The sequence below is a fragment of the Crocodylus porosus genome, unplaced genomic scaffold, assembly GCF_001723895.1.
Source record: "Crocodylus porosus isolate Cpor-Errol unplaced genomic scaffold, CroPor_comp1, whole genome shotgun sequence".
Classification (NCBI taxonomy): domain Eukaryota; kingdom Metazoa; phylum Chordata; order Crocodylia; family Crocodylidae; genus Crocodylus; species Crocodylus porosus.
Window position 1 is genome coordinate 19512581 of NW_017728910.1, and position 26037 is coordinate 19538617.

General features: G+C 43.4%; 1 protein-coding gene across 2 annotated transcripts in view; it reads right to left on the minus strand.

The window, feature by feature from the left end:
• Positions 1-26037, minus strand: part of PEX5L (peroxisomal biogenesis factor 5 like) — a 74311-nt gene that overhangs the window by 25976 nt on the left and 22298 nt on the right. For both annotated transcript variants that reach the window (XM_019532769.1, XM_019532768.1), the window contains 3 exons: positions 23423-23546; positions 20612-20708; positions 4334-4429 (listed from right to left, as the gene is read on the minus strand). In XM_019532769.1, coding sequence (XP_019388314.1) covers positions 4334-4429; positions 20612-20708; positions 23423-23546 — 317 coding nt within the window. The remainder of the gene's footprint in view (positions 1-4333; positions 4430-20611; positions 20709-23422; positions 23547-26037) is intronic.

A 26037-nucleotide genomic window follows, 5' to 3' on the forward strand; every position in this document is an offset into this window, starting at 1 on the left:
TTATTCATGTAAAATGTTTCAGGCAAAATATATTAAGTGTGTGAACCCAGGTTCCTCCTTTTCCAGTTGACTACACTAACCCTTTAAAGTACGGTCAAATTCTTAATCTCGCTCCCATTGCGGTCCAATGAATCTGAAGTCCTTTCCTTTCCATAAAGCTAACAGTTGTCTACTGCAATAAAGTGGCAGAAACTATTACTATTACTGTTATTATTACTATTACTATTACTACCTTTTGTCAGGGCCACAGATTTGGGCATTTGTGGTGCAACAAATGGTATAGACATCCGCTTGCTTTCCCTTTGTGCCACCATGAAGATTGTTACGGTGGCACAGAGAGAGAGGTTTTAGTAGGACTTTTGAAAGTGTCTAAGGAAGTTAGGTGCCTAACCTTCTCTGCTTTCACTGTGGTTAGGTACCTAACCCACTTAAGTACGTAGTCAGATTTTCAAAGATGCCTGAACAGGTTAGATGCCTCACGCAAATTGAAATTAGTGAGCTAAGCTTTAATGTGCTTAGTTCTCCCTCTCCTTGTCCCATTAGAAACCTGTATGCTCCTTCAGGTGTCTATATACCTTTGTAAAGATGTAACTTTCAGTGAGACTTAGGCTACCAAGTTCCCAAGCCACTTTTGAAAGTGAGGCTGAGGCTCCTAAATTACTTTAAGTACTTGGGAAAATGTTACCCATTATAAGACGGGGTGGTCCCCAAAGGATAATCTTTCACTCTCAACAGGAGCCTATGGGGTGAAAGAGAGGAAAGATACAGCTGACAAATTCTGCAGACTGGGGCAGCGGTGCTCAAAGTTGTGGCCCCATGGGCCAGATCAGTGGCACTGGTCCATGGGCCTGGTCCCACAGGCAGGTTCAGTCCATGGGCTGGATCCAGCATAGGGGCAGCCTGCAGGGTTGATTTCTCAGATGAGATCCAAAGCGGTAGCAACCCCTGTACCCTGGATCTAGCCACACTGGGCTCCCTCTGGGTCCAAAAATTTGGCAATGGGGACGAGTGGCAGCTTTAACTGCTGCAGCTCTGAAAGCCGCCTACTGCCAAATTTCCAGACCATGGGTCAGATGGCTCAGTCCCACGGGCCATATTCAGCCCACAGGCCAGAAATTGAGCACCACTGGACTAGGGAAACAATTTAAAGCTACCAGGTCTGTTGTTCACATGACTATTGGCATTTGTTACGAGCCCTTTTTGATCAAGTATGGTGGAGGACAAGGAGCTATCACCTGTTTCAATATTTTCAGACTGACTTGTATTTTCACAGTGATCCTATCCTATAGCACCCTGCTTTATGATATGACATCAATTCGTTTTGCTGCAACACGGTAGTGGTTTGATGCTGCCATGCTGTTCTGCACGATGATGCAAATAAAGTAATGCCAAAGTGCACCATTTGAACTGTTCTCCTTTCAGCTTACGGAGGGTGACAAATATGTTTGCAGTATGACAACAGATGGATTCAAGGTTGCCTCATTTCCGCTGGAAGGTACCTCTTACCTGCTGCATACGTTTCCTGGATTCACTACGATTTTATCCCAACCAGCTAAACTGGCAGAAGATAAACTGCCTACCAATATAGGTTTGTGGCTGCGTATTGCAAATTTGTGATCAAGAGTACTGAAAGAATTACTGGTTGTAGAGGGAAGAACACAAAGAGCTAACCATTAGAAAGTGGGGTTTTTGCAGTAAATATTTGATATAGTATTTAGAAGTCATGAAAACATTAGGTTGTTTTTGTCTCTCTCCCATGTACAGCAAATGGAGAAGGCAGCAATCAAGTCTAATTTTTAGAGAGACCCCCAACAGTAGCCAAGTTTGTAGGCACCAAAGTTATTGCAAGTATATCCAGAATCTCTCTGGCAATAAAAGTAATTTACTTCCTCCTTCATTATTTAAAGCTTCTCCAAGGGTGCAAGGCTCTTTAAAACTCTTTGAGAAGTAATTACCTCCCAGACCTACTTTAATCTCAAGATTTGACAGACTAAGACTATTCCCAAGATGTCAGAGCGAATCCTGGGTGGGGGATTTGGGTTGGCATTTTCACTCACGGAATCGTTAATTAAAACCTTTTCACAAAGGTAACAAAGATCCAGAAATTTGCTTCCTTTCTGTGATCAGTTCTGTGGCTAATCTTGCCATTTGGAGCTTTCTCACTTGAAAAGTATTATAGGAACATCACAAACATAAAAGATGAATTTTTGAACAGTATCTGGCTTCTCCCCATGAATGTACTAATCTGCTGAAGTGGGCTGCGATAGATTGTCAATCACCCAAGCTTCCTTACCTCCCCATTCTGGCTGGAATGACAATTCAATGCTTTTTATATTCAGATGAAAATAAGTGCCCTGAAGTATCTCTTCCCTTACATTTTAACTACCTGGTCCAACTTTCTATGTTAAACAGATAGCATTACTCAAACTGCCAACTACACAGTTAGTCTAATTTAATTAGATTCTTTTTAATACCTGGTTCCCAGGCTAAATTAAGACAGTTTAATCATCTGCCCTTGCTGCCTCAGAGTGACCTTTTGAATGCACAGGCTTGTTTTACAATTTTCCTCTCCTTGCTTTGTAAATTAATTCCATACTGTGTTGCAATTTGCTGTGTGTCTAAGCCCATTGCACCTGGTCTTTGCGCTGAGTGTCATGGAACCGCCTGCCAGGCTGAGCTGCTGCCACTTCGCAAGAGCGGCTCTACCCTGAGCTACACCGCTGACTTCTAGACTGACACTTTATCATAAGATTGCTTGCTGCTCCCCCACAGACTACAGCAGACCATGTCCCAACCTCAGGATCAGCTCATGATGTAACTAAGCGGGCCTAGAAAACGTCAAGCAGTGGAGATTTGAAAGCAGGGGCTCTTATTTCTTGCCAGAAGCAACGGTGCACGATGTGCAACCTTAGAAAATATGTTCATGCGTCATCAGCAGTTATCTTGCAACAAATCTCTGACCAGGAATCAGGTGGCAATGGTTTTTTGGAAACAAACAGGCAAAACATACAGCGTAGTGTTTATAGAACAACTGAACTTTAGCTGATTCCTTCTATGAGTTAGACCTGCAAATTGAGACAAGAATTTTTATGTGCAGTAAAACACTGGGAAATGATGTTAAAAATGGGCATACTCTTTGTCCTACCTCACTATAAGCAAACAGCCCTAATGAAATCCATTGGTTAAATGATGAACTCCATTTCCTGAGCCTTATGACCCCGCAGCAGTGTAAATCCAGAAAAACTCCACTCAAGTTACTGGAGGTATCGAGGTGTCAGACTAGTATGGTGGCAGAATCTAGACCCAGCCTGTAACACTGCGATCTGGATTCTACCACCTCCATGTTCCAGTGTGGTCGCAGAAAAAAAGGAGAGTGCAGGGTACCTACAAATGAACTTTTACAGCCAAGTCCCCTCAAACCAAGGATGTTTTATTTTTGGTTCTCACATGCTTCACATACCAAAGGAACCAAGCTGTCCTGACAGTTTGTGGATGTAAGATTTTGAAAGGGTATTGAGGGATGCAATTGCAAAATTTGAAGCTTGAGATTTGTGGTCTTGTCCAATTAGGTTACAAAATGATATGTTAAATTTGGTAAATGTCTGCCTTTGTCCACAAAGGCTCAGGACTGCCAAAGCCATGAGTATTGTTAAGGCATACGGCAAGCACTATTGCAGGATGAGATTCAGGTACGCTGAAGCAACGTGCACAACACCTCCCTGGACTTTTCTGGATGCGAGCCATCTCTGCCCTAGTGCAGAGAAAAGTGAATCCTCCTTATGTTGCATTTCAGTGCTTATTTTATTAAAATGCATGAGTTCCTGGTTCCTGTTGTAAATATGCATCATTACCATGTCTGTTTCTAAGACTATATTATTCTTCTATAATCAAGAGGGTGCTCAAAGAACCATCCAGATTCAAACCCTGGATCTAACCTAAGTGTGGAAGGGGGTTCAGAGCACAGGCCTGTTCATAATAGGCTGAATCTAAAACACCCTGGTCCTGGGGAAAGTTTGTCCTCTGGTTTCATACATACTTTTCTGGCAGTATTTAAACTAATGGGAAATTTTCCTTGCCCATTATAGATGGACAATATCTGGACTGTAAGGTTTTCAGGCTAGTTACAGCTAAGCTTCTATTTTCCCAAGTGAAGTACTGCCAGTTCGATGTCAAATGAGTAACTACAATAAAAGTATTTTTCTTCTGCCCTAAATAATCTCATTTCAACTTGAAATGTGCTGCGAAATTCATTTGAAATCCATTATCCCATTACACTAACAGGATTGACTCATAGCGCACATCAGCCAAGGTGGGGCAGAAATTAAAATGATACCTCAACAGCTGCCTTTGCTCTTTCAAATTCCTCCTCCATAGAGTGATTACGGGAGAGGAGTGGACCTCCCCAGCGCTGTTCTTTGGTTGATCGTGCCTATAAAGAATGAAAAAAGAACAGTGATAAGCTTTATCATAAATTCATGAGTTCCTTTTTCCTCCCTCACTTCACCAGCACCCAAAGTGACCTTCACCTTGTGCAAACCACTCATTTCCCTGCCAACTGTGGGCACAGTTTTGGCAGAGTTCAGTGCCTCAGAGGGGCAAAATAACTTACCATTCCCTACAGTTGTCTTTTCACTTGGGTTTTGGACCTGTTAAACAGCTTTGTTTATAGACACCGATGATAACCATTGCTTGAAGTTGCAAAGTAAGAAGACCATTTGGAGTCATTTTAAAAGGGTATGTAGTGTTAAAATGTTGTGCCTGAGATGATCTATTTTCTTTTCTCTTAATTTTGCTCCATTATGGGGGAAGGTGAATATGTGTTGGAACTGTAATGAGGAGAACCACGAAGTCCATTCCTAGACTGATACCACTTCTTTTTTGAATGAACTGTATTCAGCATGATTAACACCCCTCTGAAGCTGAGATTTATGTTCAAGAATTGGATCCCACGTAGCTCAGCCTGTATTATCCGAACTTTTTTTATTATCAGCCCAAACTCCCTGTTATCTACATTAAGGTCCCATTTCCTGATGCCTGTTAATTATACTGGAAATCTTGATGATCTGAAAAGTTGATTTTTTTCTGAATTTATGCCACAATCCCTAAGGCAATCATATCATCAAGACTTCACTGTAGCTGTTTCTGTAAATTGCAATCCACTTGAAGCAGCACTTAACTGAATTTATATTTTAGTGTTTGTTCCCAAATAGACAACCATTTGCAATAAAAAGCAGAATGTGCTATGCCGTATTCTTGCCCTTTCTGTCTACCATGCACTTCTGCTTCGGATTTAACAATGAAAAATCAGCACTTGAGAGATCCTAGCCATAAGTATATGGGGAGGGAACTTCTTGACGCTGATAAAAGGATATAGGATTGATTGGCACACAGGAACTGCATAGGGTATTTACAAACATAAGTAGCTGCCTGATTTTCTCTTATCAAAGTGATTCAGCATGGACAGAAACATTTTTTTGTCAGCTCTTGAGTGTTTGACTAGGGATAGCAAAAATAAAATTTAAAGAAAGATCTTGAAGAAAGTGTGTGGGAATAAAGTTACACTGGGAATACTTGGCTACTTTGTCTTAAGACTCTTATATTAATCATTTCCACTAATATATTTTTAATACGCCTTGTACTCCATCCAGCCTGGTCTGCAGGAGGAAGCTGAGCCTATGTATTCTGTGCACTTTCTGTTTTTTGTGTTCAGGGCCATGGGCTGAGATTAGTATAGTAACTTATGTATAGTATCTATCCATCTATATCTATAGTAACTATTGTTCATTAGTATAAGTAACTTTTTTATACTGGGTATTTTTGTCACTTTTCGTACTTTGAGGACTGTGGTCTTGACTAAAGATACACCTGCACTTCAGGGCTTATGTCTAAATCTAAATCAAAACCAGGCCTGCTTCTTTCCAAAATTTGGAGATTTGTAGCTGTGGAGCTCTATAGAGCATGGCTTGAAATTGGTGATCTATGAAAAGGGAGAGATGCAGTGGTGAATTGAATCCAGGGGACATACGTGAATTTTAATCTGCATGAGCTTTCCCTACATTTGGCACTGTTTAGAAACTTGTTCTTAAGACCTTTCTACTGACTCTTCCCACAGCATATGCTGCACTGACTTTGAGCAGGGCATTCGGCATGTGACCTATCACGGCTTGGGCAACCTGCCAGTTCCTGTGCCCTTACTTCAAAAGCTAGATTTGCCAGAGGCTGCACGGACAGAGCTGAAGAGATGGATGATTCTTCTTGCTATCATTAGCTCCTTCCTCTGCAGTCTTCTCACCAGCCAGTCCACTGGAAACACGTTCTTGAGTTTCTCTCTACAACTTTTCTTCTGTTGAAAACCTTTTTATTTATCCTTTTGCACCAAAGGCACAGTGTAAACACCTGTGTCATGCTGCAGCATGGAAAACCCACATGGGTTTACTTCTAGCCTTACCAAATAGGAACTGTTCTCTGACTCTGCTAATCTCTTACACTTGTGCTTGTCCAAAGTTAAACTTATTAGCCATTTTTCTGCCCATAGTTCCATCTGTCTTAATTTACAGTATTATAATTCTTATGACTTCCAATATTAAAACTACAGTGAGCCAGATTCATCTTCAGTGTAATTTTGCTTGCTTCAAATTCATATCTGAACCTGATGCCTTGTGATGGATGTACCCACCAGTCCTGGAATGACCACTGCAGGGAGGCAGTATCCTATTATTCAGAGGTATTCCCGGAAGCAAACGGACAAAATGTACTCAACAAGAACCGTAGGGCTCTGTGCTATCCTTAGTGCACAGACTCAGCATCTAAACGAGGGGTGGCCAATTATTTTGGGCAGAGGGCTGCTTACTGAGTTTTACTGCATGATAGGCAGCCCAGGGCAGATGAATATTAATTTTCTAAATTTTTTAGGGGCCCTGCGGGCCAGATAGAATGGCCTGGCGGGCCGCATCCAGCCCCCAGGCCGCATTTTGCCCACCCCTGAGCCACAGAGAGAGGATTCTCATGTCAAGCGTATGGAGTATTTTTTTTTGTTGATTCTCTTATATCAGATCAAGGCTTGGCTGTGCAGGTGTTGTCACTAGCAGGGATTCAGCTTCTTTGACCAGGGGATGTTGTTCCAAGAGGAAGCCTTGCTAGGAAAAGAGGGGATCCACCTGAGCAAGAAAGGGAAGAGCATTTTTGCAGACAGACTCGCTAACCTAGTGAGGAGGCCCTTAAGCCGAGTTTGTAGGGGGCTGGAGAACAAAGCCCTGAGGTAAGTGGGGAAGTGGGAGACCTGGAGGAAGCACAAGGAGGAGAGGGCAACAGGGGAGGCTGCTTGATTCTTCCTGAGGAAGTGGGACAATTGCCTCGTTACGTCAGGTGTGTGTAGACAAATGCACGGAGCCTGAGAAACAAGCAGGAACAGAAAGTCCTCGCACAGTCAAGGACCTATGACGTGATTGGCATAACAAAGATGCGGCAGGATGGCTTGCCCAACTGGAGCACTGTCAGGGATGGGTACAAACTGTTCAGGAAGGACCGGCAGGAGAGAAGAGGAGGAGGAGGAGTTGCACTGTATGTAAAAAAGTTGTATGATTGGTCAGAGCTCCAGTGTGAAACTGGAGATAGGCCTGTTGAAAGTCTCTGGGTTAAGGTTAGAAGGGAGAGCAACAAGGGTGATGTTGTGGTGGGGGTCTGCTATAGACCAGCAGGCCACGAGGATGAGGTAGATGAAGCTTTCTTTAGACAACTAGCAGAAATTTCCAGGTCACAGGCCCTGGTTCTTACAGGGAACTTTAATCACCCTGACATTGCTGGGGGGGGGGTGGGGGTCAATACAGCAGTGCACAGGAAATCCAAGAAGTTTTTGGAGAGCATTGGAGACAATTTCCTAGTGCAAGTGTTAGATAGACCAACTAGGGGCCATGCTCTTCTTGACCTGCTGCTCACAAACAGGGAAGAATTAGTGGGAATGTAGAAGTGGATGGCAACTTAGTGAACAATAAGCTGAATACGAGCCAGCAGTGTGCCCTACTTGCCAAGAAGACTAACAGCATCCTGGGCTGCATTAGTAGGAGCGCTGCCAGCAGATTGAGGGAAGGAGTTATTCCCCTCTATTCTGCACTGGTGAGGCCACATCTGGAATACTGTGTCTAGTTTTGAGGCCCCACTATAGAAAGAAAGTGAACCAGTTGGCAAAAGTCTAGAGGAGGGCAGCAAAAATGGTTCAGGGGCTGGGGCATACGACTTGTGAGGAGAGGCTGAGGGACCTGGGCTTATGTAGTCAGCAGAAGAGAAGACTGAGGGGATTTGATAGCAGCCTTTAACTACCTGAAGGGGGTCCAAAGAAGATGGAGCTGGACTGTTCTCAGTGGTGACAGATGACAGAACAAGAAGCAACGGTCTCTGTTACGAATTATGCTCTTAAAGCCACATGTAGTTCGCTCTAGGCTGGAGCAATAATCACGCAGAGCAAGTATCCGAAATCAAATACAGGATCTTTATTCGCTCGAGCGAGGTGCCTTTTTGGGAGAGGGACCCTGCCTACTAGTTATCATACTTTTTTATACTTTGCAAGGCGACAGCGTTAGTTCGTGATTAGCTCGTGCTCATAAAAATACCCAATCATCTATTAACTAAATCACTATTCTATCCAATCAAGCGGCACTGTGAGCGTGAACACCGAAGTTTAACTCTTGTGAATTATATGCCTCATATATTTTGTCTCAAGATGTTTCTTTATCTTCCAAACACAATCCATGACCGACTTGCAAGGTTTCCCTGTTGACAAGACTCCCCGGTTGACTGGATTCAGCTGGCTTCATATCTTATCAGTAACCCTCACGCAGTACCAGTACCCCTCTTCCCTCCCAGCCATCTCGTAAGTGCTATGTCCGCTTTTATGAAATAGAGGCAAAAGGACGAAGAAATGGCCTCACTCTTAGCATTACAAAGCCTTGCTTTTAGCCCTACAAGATTCATATACAACATCTCACGTTGCAGCAAGGGAGGTTTAGGTTGGATATTGGGAAAAACTTTCTCACTAGAAGGGTGGTGCAGCACAGGATGGAGGAGTCTCCACTCTCAGAGGTTTTAAGGCCCAGCTTGACAAAGCCTTGGCTGGGATGATCTAGTTGGGAATGGTCCTGCTTTGAACATGGGGGTTGGACTAGATGACCTCCTGAGGTCCCTTCCAAGCCTAATTTCCTATGATTCTGTGTTTCAGTTCCTGCACCTAGGAATGCAAGTTCAGAAAGATTTTTTTTTCCAACAACTGGAAATATGATGTATATTTAAGATTTGTCTGGCTTTAAAGTATCTATTTACTTGTGTACCATCAAGGAGAGATTAATGCACTGAATCCTATACTGGACGACTGAGTCAAGTTAAAGTAATCCATACTCTGAGTGCAGATTTGCTGTGAAAAGTGGGTTGTGTTTCTGCTTATTTGTGGTTTCATTCTGTGCCCTGTAATTCTGCTGGCATTTAGACCAAGTTAAAGATTTTGCTGGAAAGGATGGCCTTTGAGTTAATGTCAGGAGTCAGGACATCTGACTTCTGTTTACACATCCACCACCAACTTCCTCCATACATCTGATTCGAAAATGTATTTTTGGGGGGAAGGAAAATTTCACTTAAAAAAAGTATTCCTTGATGAACAGAAAGCTCATTTCCTAGATTGATAGAATTTAAGGCTAAAATTTAAGGGAGCCATTAGATCTTCTAGTCTGACCTGCTGTCTAACACAGGTCATTAAATGCCATATACCACAATGTGTCAGGTTCAGATGTGAATCTGGAGTGAGCCAGTCCTTAAATTGAGCCCAATAGCTTGTGTTTGGTGAAGCATAACTACTAGAAAGGCAGCTGGTCTTGATTTGAAGATCTGAAAAGATATCAAGAACCCACCACTTTCTTGCGATGGGAAGTGAGATGTTTAATTGCCCTCACTGCTAAAAATGTGTTCCTCATTTTTGTTTTAATTTGTCTGGCTTTAGCTTCTAGCAGCTGGTTCTTGCTATACGTTTCGCTGGTAAAATAAAAAAGTGCTTTAGTACCTGATATTTTCTCCCTGTCAAGGCACTTCTTTCTCAGATTTCTTTTAAATAAAGCAACTGAATTCTTTAAATCTCTCAGTGTAAGGCTTAAATAATTTTTGTCACGCTTGGGAGCTGATGTTGAGTTGCTTGTCCACAGTGGGCATACCTGCACATGTGCATTTACTGTGCAGTAACGGAAATTACTGTGCAGTATGAGCATGCGTCGACATATGCCTGCCCATACTGTGCAGTAAATATAGTGACTTATGCTGACTTGTGTGTAAATTTGATACCTGCATCATACAAGTATCCAATTTATGTCTGGTTAGTTACTGCGCAGTAATGCATATGTAGACGCCTTACTGCACAGTAACACTGTGTGTGTGGACTGACTCGGGACTAATTTTAGTCCTGGGTCAGTCCATACACAGCGTTAACGCACTTTAATGCCTACACGGTAGATGCTGGCCTAGTTCTGCTTACTGCGCAGTAATGCACTGCCCAGTAAATTTAAGATGGCATAAATGCACGTGAAGACATGGCCAATGAAACCTAAATATTTTTACAAATTACATTGTCTAGAACCTAGTCCCCTGTTGTATGCATATGAGCTGAATTCCTGGTTCCTTGATGTATGGCTTTGCAATTTGTTGTATTAAAAAACATATTGGTTGTATGGGCCCAGTTTCCCATTGATCCATACTGCTTTGTCCGATGTCTCTCTTATCATCTAGTACTCAATTAGTCCTTGTATTATCTGCAGATTTTGTCAGAAGTGATTTTAAATCTGTTTTCAGATCATTGAGCATAGCATTAAATAGGATCTGGTTTAGCATTGAATCTCTGAGGAATCCCATTAGAAATCCCATTTGATTAGGATCTTAATCCATTTAGCATTTGTTTTATTGATATTGTCTAGTGGTAACTGTTTAATTAGAAAGTTTGTGAGCTCAGTGAAACCCCTGACTAAAACCAAACATCAGATCTAAACAGTAATTGTATATCAGCTGAATTTATAATCCCATCAAAGAATTAAATCAGGTTTGTTAGACAAGACTTGTTTTTCACTAAAGCATGTTGCCTGGCATTAATTATATTCCTATCTATTTCCATCTATTAATTCTTTATCAGCTGAATCCTCTAAATTGTTTGATTGCATCCATGTTTGCTCCATCTTTTTTTCCCCCAGTTAACATCATTTTCTTAGACCAAGGTTAATGCTGTGAATAATTCATGTTCATTAAACCAAAGAGAAAAGGTAGAAGTAGCAAGTGAAACCCACATCAGCTTGACTGACGCATCCTAAATGTGGCATCACATTCTTTGTGTCCTTGTGCAGTAGTGGAAGGCCAAATATGTAATGGAAATACTGCATTTCATTAGCGGTTGGGGTAGAGAGTCAGCACAGGTGATCTCTACATCTCTAGGTACGCCAACATGCAGGGTATTAAAGTAGTACTGTGTAATAGGGGGCACACAGCATGAGAAGGTTAGGGAGAATAAGTATGTTGGGAGCACGGGTCTGCACACAGTCTCCACTGACTCCATTAGGTCAGTACTTTACACTGGGAATGCAGTAGCTGCTCTCTGCCTACTGCCGTCTGGGGCAAAACTTTCTATTCATCCAGCTCATAATTCCATTTACATTTTCCTGCACTCGCACTTTGTTTATGTGGACCATGTATGGTGTGTTATAGGCTTAAATAGTAGATTTATTTCTGGTAGCACAGGTCTCTGTTCAAAGCAATGGGCCAAATCTTAGAGAAGTAGGGCTGGAAAAGATCTCTGGATATCATCCAGTCCAACACCCTGCTCACAGCCATCCTAGACAAATGTCAGGCCTCACCCTTGAACCTGACAGCACAGTTACTTATTTTGACTTCCCACCCCATGGCAAGTCACCTAGGCTGGTCAAAACTAGTGTGAAGCCTCCAGTAGGACTTAGTCCTCTTCCCACTCCCTTTCCCCAGAGTGGTTAACTGGGGTGGAAGCTATACACCCCCTGTATAAACTGCTAACCTGGAACAGGAACAGGAAGAGTCTGGGCAACATGATTCAACTTGATCTCAGTCTGCTTGCTGTTTCTTCTGATTTGTGCTGTCTGACTCCACTGGCTCTCCTGGCTTCTCGACCTGGCTTGATCTCTGACTGACCTGGCTTCCTGAGTCAGCTTATCCCTGGATTCTGCTTGCATTTCCTGATCCTGGTTGACACTTCAATCCCTGAGCTGACCTGGACCTGGCCACCCATGACCCAGAGCAACACCAGCTTGCTTTTAAGATCAGAGGTAAGGCGCTGCTGGATCTGGTACTGGCCAAAGGGGATGATCTAGTCAGTGACCTGAGGATCGAAAGGAAGCTCAGTAATAGTGATTATGAGTTGATCACTTTCTGTATCCATTGCAAAGCTGTTAAATCAGTCAGCAATGCAGAAATCCTTGACTTTAGGAAAACTGACTTTCACAAGCTCAGGAGGTTGGTTTTTGAGGCCATGATCTGACAGGAGGGGAGTCCACGATGAATGGTTGCCCCTTAAGGACATGATCCTAAAAGCACAAGGGAAGTCCATTCTGACCCATAGGAAAGGTAGCAAAAGGGCTGGGAGACTCCCTTGGCTCAGAAGTGGACTCATGGACCTCTTGCATCTGAAAAGAGGAGCTTATAGGGGATGGAAGTCAGGAACTACTACTAAGGAGGATTATGCAGCACTGGCCTGCACCTGTAGGGAGTGGACCAGAAAAGCCAAGGGTGAAACCAAACTCAAACTAGCTACAGGAATCAAGGACAAGAAAAAGTTTTTCTTCAAATATGTGGGAAATTGGAAAAAAAAACAAGGGCAGCATCGGACCCTTGCTGAATCAAATACAGCAGATGACAACCAATGCCCAGGAAAAAGCTAATCTCCTAGATGATTACTTTGCATCGGTTTTCCACCAGTGCAAAGGCATCAACCTGCCTGACAGGATGCAGGACTACAAGAGTAAGGGCAATCATATACTTATAATTGGTGAAGAACTTGTGAGGGAGCACCTTGAGAAGCTGAACATCCACAAGTCAGCTGGCCCGGATGGAATGCGTCCAAGAGTGCTAAAAGAGTTGGCTGACATCATAGCACAACCAATGGCAAGGATATTTGAGAAATCATGACACTTGGGAGAAGTTCCTGAAGACTGGAAGAGGGCCAATGTGGTACGAAGGAAGAACGGACCAGGGAACTATAGGCCAATCAGTTTGACCTCAATCCCTGGAAAGTTCTTGGAAAAATTCATCAGAGAAACCATCAACAATAAGCTAACGGAAGGCGACATTCTGAGAGAGAGCCAACATGGCTTTGTTGTGGGTAGGCCTTGCCTGACCAACCTCATTTCCTTCTATGACCAGATGATGCATCACCTGGACAAAAGAGAAGAGGTTGATGTCATATATTTAGATTTCAAAAAAGCCTTTGACTTGGTCTCCCATGATGTCCTCATGATAAACTTGGGGAACTGCGGCCTCAACAACCTTACGATCTGATAGCTATGGAACTGGTTCTGCAGTTGGACCCAGAGAGTGATAGTTGATGGAACTGAGTCAACTTGGTGTATGGTGACCAGTGGCATGCCCCAGGGCTCAGTACTCAGACCAGTACTTTTTAGTATATTCATAACTGATCTGGATTCGGGTGTCAGGAGTGGACTGGCTAAGTTTGCAGCTGACACCAAATTATGGGGAAGTGCGGTCACACTAGAGGATAGGCTGGCAATTCAGGCTGACCTGGACAGGCTCGCAAAGTGGGCAGATCAAAACTTGATGACATTCAACATAGAGAAATACAAGGTGCTCCACCTCAGTAGAAAAACCACACATTATACTTATCGGCGTGGTAGTGCTACAGTCACTAGCACCATGACCAAAAGAGACTTGGAAGTCATGATTGACCACAAGATGAACATAAGCCACTAATGCAATACCACAGCTGGCAAAGCAAATAAAACTCTGGCTTGCATCTACTGATGCATCTCAAGCAAAACCCAGGAACTTATCCTCCTGCTTATACTCGGCCTTGGTGAGGCCGCAGCTGGAGTACTGCATCCAATTCTGGGCTCCATACTTTAGAAAGGATGTGGAGAAGCTCGAGAGAGTCCAGAGGAGAGCCACATGCATGATTAGAGGTCAAGAGAACTGGCCTTATGAGGAGAGGCTGAGCTGTATGAGACTTTTAAGCCTGGAGAAGAGAAGGCTCAGGGGTCACTTGGTAGCAGCCTATATCAGGGGTGTGCATCAGGGTCTGGGAGAACATCTGTTCACCAGGGCACCCCAAGGGAAGACAAGGTCTAATGGTCACAGACTGCTGGTAAACTATATTAGGCTGGACATAAGGCAAAATTTCTTTACCATCCGAGTCTCCAGAGGCTGGAATAGACTCCCCATAGAGGTGGTGCAAGCACCTACTCTGGATACCTTTAAGAAATGCTTATATGCCTATCTTGCTGGGGTGATCTAAACTCCCTTAGCCAGGGGGCTGGACGTGATGATCTTGCAAGGTCCCTTCCAGCCCTAATGTCTATGAAATCACTCTTTGTTTCAAGCTTTTAATTTATCGAAGTTCATGGCATATCAAAGATGGATCCAGCCCATTACTGTTATTGGCAAATTCTTGATTTATGTGGAGAATAAATTATGTAGTCCACAAAATGGAGTCTAAATAATGGTGCATAGGACTATAGACCTGAATTAAATGTTTGGGCTTTGACTTTGATTTCACTTGTTGTGAAGCAGCAACAATTCTAGCAGTACTTCTGGAATGTCACCGGGAAATGTCAAAGTGACATGATGTTAGAAGTAGGCTCACTTTTGAAGCACAGCCACTTCAATTTGTGTTTCCTTTATCAGCCTTCGGGGAGAACAAACTGGAATTTAAAGCTGCAACATTGAACATTAGAGGCCCACCATTGAAATTTGTATTTATTTGCTTACAAACTAAGCAGACTGCACAGTCTATGAACTGTAGGTTTGCAGTTTTCATCATCAAGGAGGAAATTAAACTGCAAATAAACCGGATACTGAAGGACATTTCCAGGCAGACAGAATCACAAACAGGGATCTGCCAAATGGGCTCATGACAACAACAAAAATCCTCCTGGTGCTATACAGTTGAATTGGGCAGTGTATGATGGAGACAGAACAGTGGGTGGATCTGTATGTGCATTAATGAGCTGTTATTACTGCATATTAAGTGTAGTACCGCTAATATGAGGTACTACATAAATGCGCAGTCGCCGGCACTAATGCACAGTATTAATGGTGTACAGTCTTTTTGTGATGCCTAATGTGCAGTAGACTAATTCTATTGCACATTAGTGCATTAGCATGGTTTTTGCCATGACACGCTAATGCGCAGTAGATTTAGTCTACTGAGCAGTGTCTCATGTAGACATGCCCAGTGAGAAGAAAGAATGAATGCCACAAACCATGATGGCTTGAATGCCACTGTCCATCCTAACCTTCCAACACATTTCTGGAAATATTAGTAACACTCCTCAAAACTTGGTAAGCTTGCATTAACAACGTAGATCTATTACACATAGGACTCTTCCTGTTTGTCAAGAAAAATGGAATAATTTTGAATATTTCAAGCACAGAAATGAGACTTGTTCATTCAGAGAACCACTGCTCCACACTGGGAACTAAACCTTACGTGCCTTGAAGCTGTCAGAGATGGACAGTGAAAGGCGCTAAGGGAAGCCTCTAAGGACTCAGGTAGCAACGACAAGATAAAATCTCCACAATATTGCTGGTCCATGTTGCATACAATTGAGGTCACCCTTAAATGGGAGACAAGATCCTCAGAGGATACAGATTTTGAAAGCATGATGTGGTAAAACACAAAGTGAGATTTATTTTACTGATAGAGTATTGAGAGAAGAGCCATGTCACGGCAGTGTCAGGGAATAGCTGAAGGGGTAGAGCATGTTTCTCTTTTCTGGTATAACTTGGTCCAAGTAGGTAGTGACTGACAGTAATGAATGTTAATGAGCTATGTGAAATGAATGGGTGATCCATCTCCGGTAGGGACTGGAGACCAACCCAGCCCAGAGGCAGCTGCCTGAGCTTGAGGCTGCCCAGAGTTTGGTGGTCTCTTGGTACTTTAATTAGAAGAACACCCCCAGCCCAGGAAAACTGCAACCCTTGCAACTGGCACATCTTGACCATTGCAGTCTTAAGAGAAGCTTAAGATGCAATACGCAGTAACCTGCATGGAACCGAGCGACGAGCACGTGATCTTTAGTTGCAAGAGGGAAGAGCTGCACAAGGGAAGTTGGTTGCACGAGGGAAGAGCACGTGCTGTTTAGTTGCAAGAGGGAAGAGTTGCAAGAGGGAAGTTGGTTGCAAGAGGGAAGAGTAAGTGTTCTTTAGTTGAAGGAGAGAGAGCTTTTAGAGGAGGCACCAAGAACTTGGTGTCTGTGCATTTGGCTAGCAAGCTGGCTGCTGACAGTAAATAGTTCTTTTAATAAAGAACTAATCTTATTTTACAAGCATGTAATCTTTTGATGTTGTTATCCAACCTGCAATACGTGAAACACAATGGGCCATGGAGATGAAATTAGCTTTTTGTCTCTCAGCATGGTCCCTCCAGAGCTAGGTTGAAACATGTTGGCAGGGCAGTGTGTAACAATGAATTGCAATAACACCTCACTTAGGCAAGGAACACGTGCAGTACTAGAGTGGAAGGGGCAAATTACCTGGCTAGTTGAATTGCGTTATTCGTAACCCTGTAACTCCCTGAATGTGCTAAGCTAACAATGATTCCAGCAGGACCCCAAAGCTTCTCCCCACTTTGAATGGTAAGCAGGCAGTTTAGAAGGGAAGAGAGATTAGTCACCTGTCTCTGTTTTTGGAGCGCTTCTACGTTTCAACCAGAAAAAAAACATTTCTGGTTTTAGTAGCACCTTATGCTCTTTGTGTAGATATAAATGACAACACACATTGCAAGGGATTGGAGAATCAGACCCATAACTTTAGCTAATCTACAAAAGTTTGCTGTTTTCTAGCAATGGTGATGTGATTTCTAGATGCTGGTAATTCTTCTAAACAGTGCTGCTTTCATTTGGTACGGCATTCATTACAAATAGGGCCACAAACTATCATTGCTTAGCCCTGGTCATTCCCCTAGTTATTCTCCAAGGCAGGAGAGAGTTCAACAAGCCAAATGGTGGCAGAGTATTGCATTTAGTGTGCTTAGTGCTTAACATTTTGGTACTCTTATTTGTTTCAGGAAAACAGAGGCCAAAGAAAGTCAAAAATTTCTTTCGTTCATGGGGGATCTTACTTCACATGTAAATATTATGAGCCTTACTGCACCACTAACGGATCCATATGCCTTGTAAAAAACTAGTAGTGTTTCTTGTCCTCACTGAAGTGTGAATCACAAGGTGGAAATGCTGCTTGTTTTGATCATTTCTGGTAAATGGCAACCCGTCAACCCAGTAGACTGGGTCAGCATCCCGTGCTCTAATTCTTTTTTAAGTTGGCAAATTCAGCTCAAACGGCGTGTCAGTTTATTGCACGATACCTGTCACCTGTAGAGGGGGCCTTAGTTGCATGAAATCATGCTGCTATGGAGAACAGGTGAGCTTTCTTCCCTCCATAGGCCCGTATTTCTGTTCCATCAAACTGGGGAGGTTTCTTATTTTGTCTCCCTTCGCTTTTGTTAGGGCGACAATATTTGGATCTTGGGAAGCACTGGATTTGCAGCTGAATAAAGGCTTTTTTGTCTGTGGCACAGCAAAGCCACTGACCACAAGGCAGAATGATATATTAAAAGTAACATTGCAAAACTCTTAAGCAAGCATTTTACTAACAATGTGACAGTGTTGTAAAATATATAGCTCATTGTGTAAGGAGAACAGGATGCAGCCCACCAGCTATCATTGGAGATAGGCAGAAGCGAGACCTTGGAGATGGTGAAGAAATCAGCAAAAAAACCCGCAAGTGACTGGAAGAAGCTGGGTTCACAATCTTAAGCATATGGACTTAGCAAAAAGGTATGTAAATAAATGAAATGCATAGGCAATTTCATGCTAATGAAACAAACCGTAAACCGAAGCAGAGCTTGAGATAGGAGGGAATATGGGTAGAACAAAGGAGGAACAAGGATGGAGTAAATATTAACAAGTGCAAACCAAAGTGTATAAATATGGAAAAAAACTAACGTTCATGGCTGCTCCCCAGTTTCTTTGGGAGCTTGCCCAAAACCGTCTCCTTTCTAAATAAAGCTGTTGTCGAGAAATGTGTGCTGGTATTTGCTCCCTGGGCAATTGGATCGTTGTTTCCCTAGTCGTTGGGCGCCGCATGGAGTCGGGGTCTAACAGCATTCCCTGTCACTTTCATTCTCCTTTGGTCCTACTCTCCCAACGCTTTTCAGGTCCTGGGGTTTGGGTGACCACAGCCCCTTTCTGCTGCTTTCTACGTTTTGTTTTTTTTAAAGCCAGTTTCTGCCAGCCTCCAAATTAAACTTGCCTATCTTTCAGGTGAGGAGATAGAAACTGAGTCGCTAGGAATCACTGATGGTTTTATTACTGGAGTTTGTTTTCAGTAGCCTTCCATTCTGCTAGGGACTCTCCAAATGCACCCCTGCTTTCCACGGAGTATCCGCGCTGAAGGCCAAAGACTCAGGAAGACAAAGCAATCAGGCGGCGTATATAAGCAAAGTGATCAACGTATTCATTGCCAATTCTAGGGAATATAATGTTATGGTACACTAAGAGAATGGAAACGTTGGGCAGCTGCTTAATGGATGGACGCCATCCTGACTTCCAGGGAACTCTGACACTTTCCTCCTGCTGAGGATCTGCATTGATCTCTGTAGTGTTTATGCAGCAACCAAAGGTCCAATATTACATCTCTCATTTGAGAGTTTGGTAGAATAATTCTTTTTCACACATTCATGTTCTTGGGTTGGTAGCTAATTTGAAATGCTTCTCACTACATTAGCAAACACAGGATAACCGTCGCTCTTTTTGGTAAAAGGAAAATGATTCACTTATTGGATTATGTTAAGTGTGAGGGGTTTAAAGCACTTGTAAAGGATAAGAACTGAATTTTATCTACGGGCTATTAACAGTGCCAAATCATTTAAGTACAAGAGCCTGAAGTCACGCTGCTTATGATTTGGGTGGCAATTTGTGTGGTTTGACTAATATTATTACTCCTCCCTGTCACAATTCTGCTGTGCTATTGATTTTGTAGTAGGCCAATACAAACTCAGCAGTGCTTACTTTTTTTTGCAGGTGGATATTTATAGTGAGCTAATGCATTAAAATACTTCATGTTTTTCCAAAGGCTCCTTTCTCTTGATAGACTTCATTTCCCTAAATAACCCTTGGAGACTTTACTTGAAACACAGTAACTGCAAAAAACCCAACAACAAAATACCAGCTGATTTAATAGGTTTCATAGACATCAGGGCTGGAAGGGACCTCGGGAGATCATCGAGTCCAGCCCCCCGCCCAAAGGGCAGGAAGTCAGCTGGGGTCATAGGATCCCAGCAAGATAAGCATCCAGTTTGCTCTTGAAGGTGTTCAGTGTAGGTGCTTCAACCCCCTCCGACGGCAGACTGTTCCAGACCTCGGGAGCTCGGACAGTAAAGAAATTTTTCCTTATGTCCAGCCTGAAATGGTCTCGCAGGAGTTTGTGACTGGTCGACCTCGTCATCCCTTGGGGCGCTCTGGTGAACAAATGTTCCCCCAGATCCTGGTGGTCACCCTGATAAACTTACAGGTGGCCATCAGATCACCCCTGAGCCTGCGCTTTTCCAGGCTAAAGAGCCCCATGGCTCTCAGCCTGTCGTCGTAAGTTCTGTTTTCCTGACCTCTGATCATGCGCGTGGCTCTCCTCTGGACTCCCTCAAGCTTCTCCACATCCTTTTTGATTATGGAGCCCAAAACTGGACGCAGTACTCCAGCTGCGGCCTCACCAAGGCCGAGTGCAGAAGGAGAAGGACATCCTGGGATTTGCTTGAGAAGCATCAGCTTCCTGCTGATCTGGAGGGTGTGTTGGTTTAAAATATTTACATTAAAATCGTATTCCTGAAATCTGTTGATAATTCCCCCTACATCAATTTTAAATATTTCATTGCATTTGACAGTCTTAAGCATGAGATGATGATATAATGTATTTTGTAACTCTATGTAATTCCCTGATCTGAACAGAACAGTACAATTTTATTGCACTTTCTTTCCGCTGCAATAGTAGCTATTTATTGGTATCATTACCGATGAACATTTGGAAGGCGAGACTTGTGAGTTGGATGACATCCATGCATCAGTACTTTACCCCTCTTGGCATATGTTTCTGAGAACCTGTAAGCAAGGCTATTATGCTTATTCACTGAAGAAGTGAACACCAAAATGACAATACATTTATTTCAGATACCTAGTATCTGTATTTGGAAACTGAACATTTAACCTCAGGCAGGATTCCCCTCGGCTCAACTGATGACTGTGAAAAATGCCCCCTTCATTTTTTTTGTTAGAGCAGTGAAGAGCAAGCATATGAGCTAATTCCTTCTTGTCTTCCCCTTGTGCCCCATAATAAAAACTCTTACCTGTGTTGCTGGGGCTAGCTCTAAATCTGATGCTGAATCTGAGTCCAAGGCACCCTTGACTTTGGCCAGCTCAGACTGTGACCTGTTCTCTGTAGACCTATAGATAAACACATTTACACATTCACTTTTCTATACTGCTATAAAACTAGTATAACAGAGTGGGGAATCAGGCCTAAAGCACTGATCCTTATTTTATAGCCAAGTGACTTGTCCAGTCACAAAGAAGGAGTCAGAACTCCAGAGCAGTGCTTCTCAACCTTTTAAGTACAAAGTACCCCCTAACTTCTGAAAATTTGAATAAGTACCTCAACACTCAATTTTCCAGGGGATTTTATATTTACAGACTAATGTGTGCCATCTGTTGGAAGGCCTATGTAGGTACCTGGGCTAGAGGTGATGTTGCCCAAAGCTAGGAGGGCTGAACCCAGTGCCACGCAAAGCAAGCCATGCCAAATTCTTACTGGGGAATTTAAAGCATTGCACAATGCATGGGCCACCAAATTTTTTGCCATAGTTTTGAAAGGAGGATGGGGGAAGAGAGAGAAGAAAAGAGGGTGAGAGACAGAGTGTTGGGGTACTTGTGTACCTCCTGCCTGTGTCTTGCGTACCCCATAGGTTGAGAAACTATGCTCTAGAGCACCAGGCTCCCAGTCACCCAATCGCATACCCCTTTCTGTCTGCACACTACCCTAGTTTCCTCTCAGTGTCTTTATGGTAGATAACACAGGAGGGAAATGCACCAGGTCCAATTCAATCTGGTGTCAAATTCTAATGCAGTGATTCTCAACTGGGGTGCCCAAAGATCCTGTTAGGGGTATTGTGTTACCCCCAGTCCCTGTGTGAGGAGGTAAATGTTCTTCTCCCCCATCTGGCACCGTCCACCTGCCCCAGAGACTCTAGCAGCACTTGTAGATGTTTCTCTGGGGACTGCCGCTGCTCTCTTCCCTGCCTAAAGCCCCTGTACTGGTCCCCCCACATTCCCAACAGTGCACTCTGCTGCAAGTGGGTGGGCAGGTGGATGCACAGGCAGAGCTCTGCTTTGCAGCCTGGCTTGTCCTTTCTGGAGCTCCTCTCATGCTTTTGGGGCCAGTGGGGTGGACTGTGGGTATAGTCCTCAGTGTGTGAGACCCTGCAAGAGCAGCCTTAGCAGTGGGAGCCTCCCTTGCCCCCTGAGGTACAGAACAGGGATGGGGAGGGGGCAGACTCTGGAAAGAGCAGGGCAAGGGAGAGTGAGGTCCTGCTCCCGCAGCCCTATTGGCTAGGGACAGACTTTACACACAAACTGGTTTAAGTGATCAGAAGTGGGTTTAAACCTATAACAGAACAGCCATTCAGTGCAGATAAACCAGTTTGAAAATGGCTGAAACCGGTTTGATATAAACCTCGTTGAATGTAGTATCAGACTTAACTGATTTGGGTCAAACTGGTTTATGCAATGTGTCCCCCAGACTCCTTTCTGGTATAACTTAAACCAGAGTCCCCCAGCATCCTAGATGGTTTGCAGCCCTGGGCAGGGCTCTCTGCTCCAGAGCAGGGCTGGCCCTGCCCCTCTGCTCCCTGGCTGGAGCTTTCACAGAGACCTGCAGGCACAGCAGCATCTGCCTGGCTTCCCCTTGCCCCACTCCCCCCTCACCACTCCCTGCTCAAGCAGGGATTCCCCCCTCTCCTCTCCCACAGCACAGACTGTAGCCAGCATGTGATATGCTAGCTAATGCTGGGAGATGTCTGTGTAAGGTAGACAGGACAGAGGCAGACAGGACAGTGTCCACTTAGGGCTTTTTGGAGCTAAGCAACAGGTCTTCTGTTCCTTCCTTGGAAAAAAATGCTTAAGAAAAGCTTGAACTAATGAGAGGCTTTTGTTTTCTTGATGGGGTGCTAAATGCTGTGTTATCAACTCCCTGTTAGCTTCCTCCGTGGTCAGGAACAGCGAGGGGGTGCGGGGGAGAACCCCACCCTAATCAGAGCATTCTGCTTGGGCCAGGCCACACCACCCTCAGCTCAGCACTGTCAAAGGGAAGGGAAGACTGCTCTAGCACCCCCCAGCTTCTAGCCTGAGCCACTGCAAGCATGTGCCTACATTTCTTCAGTCCAGAGGGAATGTCTGTATGATTACTAGCCAGGTTAGACTAATGTGCAAAGATTGAATCAATCCAGGCTCAGGATTTTAAATGTCTGTCCCTAGCTTAAGTGGCACCAGCTAGATCAGTGATTGTCCACTTTTTTAGCCTCAAGACCCCTTCCATATCTTTTCTGATTTTAAATCTAAGTGAGGGGCAAGGATTTCTTAGGGTGATATCTTTTTTTGGACCATCTATATAGATGGTCCAATAAAAGACAAATTAGACAAGTTTTCAAATGCAAGGCATTCTTCCACAGGTCTTATCTGAATCAGGCACAGCATAGTAAAGAACAGTAGCGGGAAAGAAGGAGAGAAATTCCCAGGAGTAGCATACACACAAGTAGCAGAAGAAAATAGGTTGATTACAGGGAGCTAAAGGCCTATTATAGTTCCGTTGAACTCCACCTACTCTGTTTTAGGAAACTTGCTGATGCAAGTTAATTTACAATATATTCACTTTCATAGATTTCATAGACATTAGGGCTGGAAGGGACCTTGGAAGATCATTGAGTCCCGCCCCCTGCTTGTTAGCTAATGTCTGATGTTTCACTTACCCCTGTTGCTGCAATTATATTGAACTGTATTATGAGCTAGGTAACTATAACATTAATGAAAATGTGCATTAATGAAAAGGCTCATTAATGAAACAGCAGAGCCAGAAATACTATCTTAGGAAATCAAAAATGTTTTACCATAAAAGCTCTTTTGATGGAGCTCTAGATGATGATGTTCGTTCAGTAGATGGATGGCCCTTGCTGGTCCTATCTCCATGAAAGTTCACTTCATCCCATTTCTCTAGCTGTGTCTGAATATTGACTGCAAAAGAAAAGAAGGGTCTGTTAAGGAACCTAACTCAGAAAATAATATTCCTTCTATAGCTCTGTGAATGAGTGTTGAGGGAATTGCACTCTAAATCACTAAATCATATGTTTTAATTAAGGCTCAATCCATATTTAATTTACTTCAGTTTTTCAGCTGAAATCCCAGGAGAACTGAAATATCTGAGAACATCAATAATTTACCCAAATCTGGATTTTCATAATCATTCCAATTCAAAATTTGTAGAAAAGTCTGGGCTCCCTGTTAATGCTTGTTAATTCAATGGAAGAATCACTTTTTGTTTCGATTATGGCAGCTTCTCGGTAGTTTTGGATACTTTTAGTCTACACATCATAGTTCCGATTTTGAAAATCCAGCCTCCATTTAGCATTTGCAATGGCGGGGTACAAACGATGGCAGAGGCAACTGATATTTAGTTGTCAGCCTGATTTTGTTTTCAAACAATGATAGGTTTAGGGCACAGAGAGAAGTGCAGCTCCCCACTGTAGCTAAGAACGCTTTGCAGGAAGTGTTCTGAGTTCAGTGATCCCCAGGACCAAACAGAAGTTCACTGGTGTTTCCAGCGGGGAGAGGAATCTATCTACCAGCTGTGGCCTGCAGCCAGGTTTCACTAGCAATGGCCCCTCCTCCTTGCAAGGCTGCAAGTTTTTGGAATGGGAGCGGGGAAAGGGAGCTCGCTCTAGGGGTTCCTAGGTGAGTTGGAGCCCCACTTTGAGACTGAACTTCCTCCGCTCCCTTTCCACCCTCCCATTCTGAAAACAGCAACAGGCAACGCAGACAGACGTTACAGAAGACACTCTGTTTTGAACTGTCTTCATCTGACACCTGCAATGAGGGGTTTGATTTTCACCAGATTGGCCATTTTTGAAGCAGTCTGTAGCCATGCCCTTGCATTTGGTCACAGCTCTAGACCACTTTTTGTGCCCAGATCAGGAAAAAAATGTTACTTCTGTTTGTGCCCTCAGACTCTCTATTTGAAAATCAGGCTCTTTAAAAGCTTTTACTGTAGTGACAGGAAACTCTGCTACCTTGAGACAAGTGTCTTTCTCCTAGCCAATTTTCTGTTGCAGATGGTTGTGATTCAGTCTGGGCAAGAAACCTGAATTTACTTTCTCCTGGACTCGACAGGATATTAATTTTGTTTGTTTCCTTAACCTCTATGAATCCTGTTCTTGGAATGGAGCTCGCACCGTTCTCAGCTTCCCCGATATGATATTATTAGGCAAAACAGTAGGTATAATACGGTAGATATCTGTGATATTTGCTGTATCTGAAAAAGATGGGTGACATGGATCTGGCTGGTTTGAGAGCTGCCCCAAATTCTAACGATGCCCCTTGCTGAGGACTTTATTTTAATGAGGAATTCCTGGAATTTGGTAAATGTTTTTTCCAAAGCATTTCTTGAAAGAGTTCACAGATCCAGGGTACAAAACTGTTGTTAATCCTTTACACATTTATTGACCGTTACTGGGAGCGTGCCATGGTGAAGAAAAGCATAGCAATGGGGTAAGGAGATAAGTGTTTCGGAGGCACCTGTACTGGGACTGTGTTGAACTTGGATGGTAGATGGCAGACAGATTTCTTCCCTGAATAGTCCTTGCATTACGCTGCACAGCAGAAGGCACTGCACTCTTCTACTTTATCATCATTTAAAACTCTAATTTTTCATTCAGCTGTTATTCCTCTTTTGCTGTAAAGATTTTCCACAGCAAACCCTAATCTTTCTTTCCATGACTCTGGGAGAGAATGCCTAGAATGCTGCATTTAATCCTGAGCATCTCAATCTCCCTAACATGAACAAATTGGGTCCTCAAAAACCTAAGAAATGTAGGTGCTTAACTTGCACTGACTACAATGGAAATAGATCTCTAGCTCACATGGGTAACTTTTTAAAATCCCACCTGGAGACAACCTAGAAGTTGCCCCTTTTCCCCCCAATAATTTTATCTAACAGACTGTCCACTGAAGCACCTGGCAAGAAGCATTAAACAGCATTAGTAATATTTTAGGTATACAGAACTAAAACTTGGCAAGCCTAGGCCTTTTTCTGGTGGCTGCCTTCTTAATGTTGGAAACTAATATGGCATCACTAGAGACTGTACATCTCTTTGGATCCAGCCCAGCTTGGTAAAGTATTGTCACACGGATGACTGTTATGAAACGAAGATGTGGACCAAGACTAGTTCCTACTAGATAAATACTGACATCATAAACAGTCCTCACAACTGACATGGAGTGAAACTTTGAAAAAGAACAAGTGATTCATAGATTCAGAGGTGCTAGGGTCAGAAGGGACCTCAACAGATCATCGACCCCCTGCCCTGGGCAGGAAAGAGTGCTGGGTCAGATGACCCCAGCCAGATGCCCATGCAGCTTTTTCTTGAAGACCCCCAAGACAGGGGAGAGCACCACCTCCTTGGGAAGCCCATTCCAAATTTTGGCCACCCTCACCGTGAAGAAGTTTTTC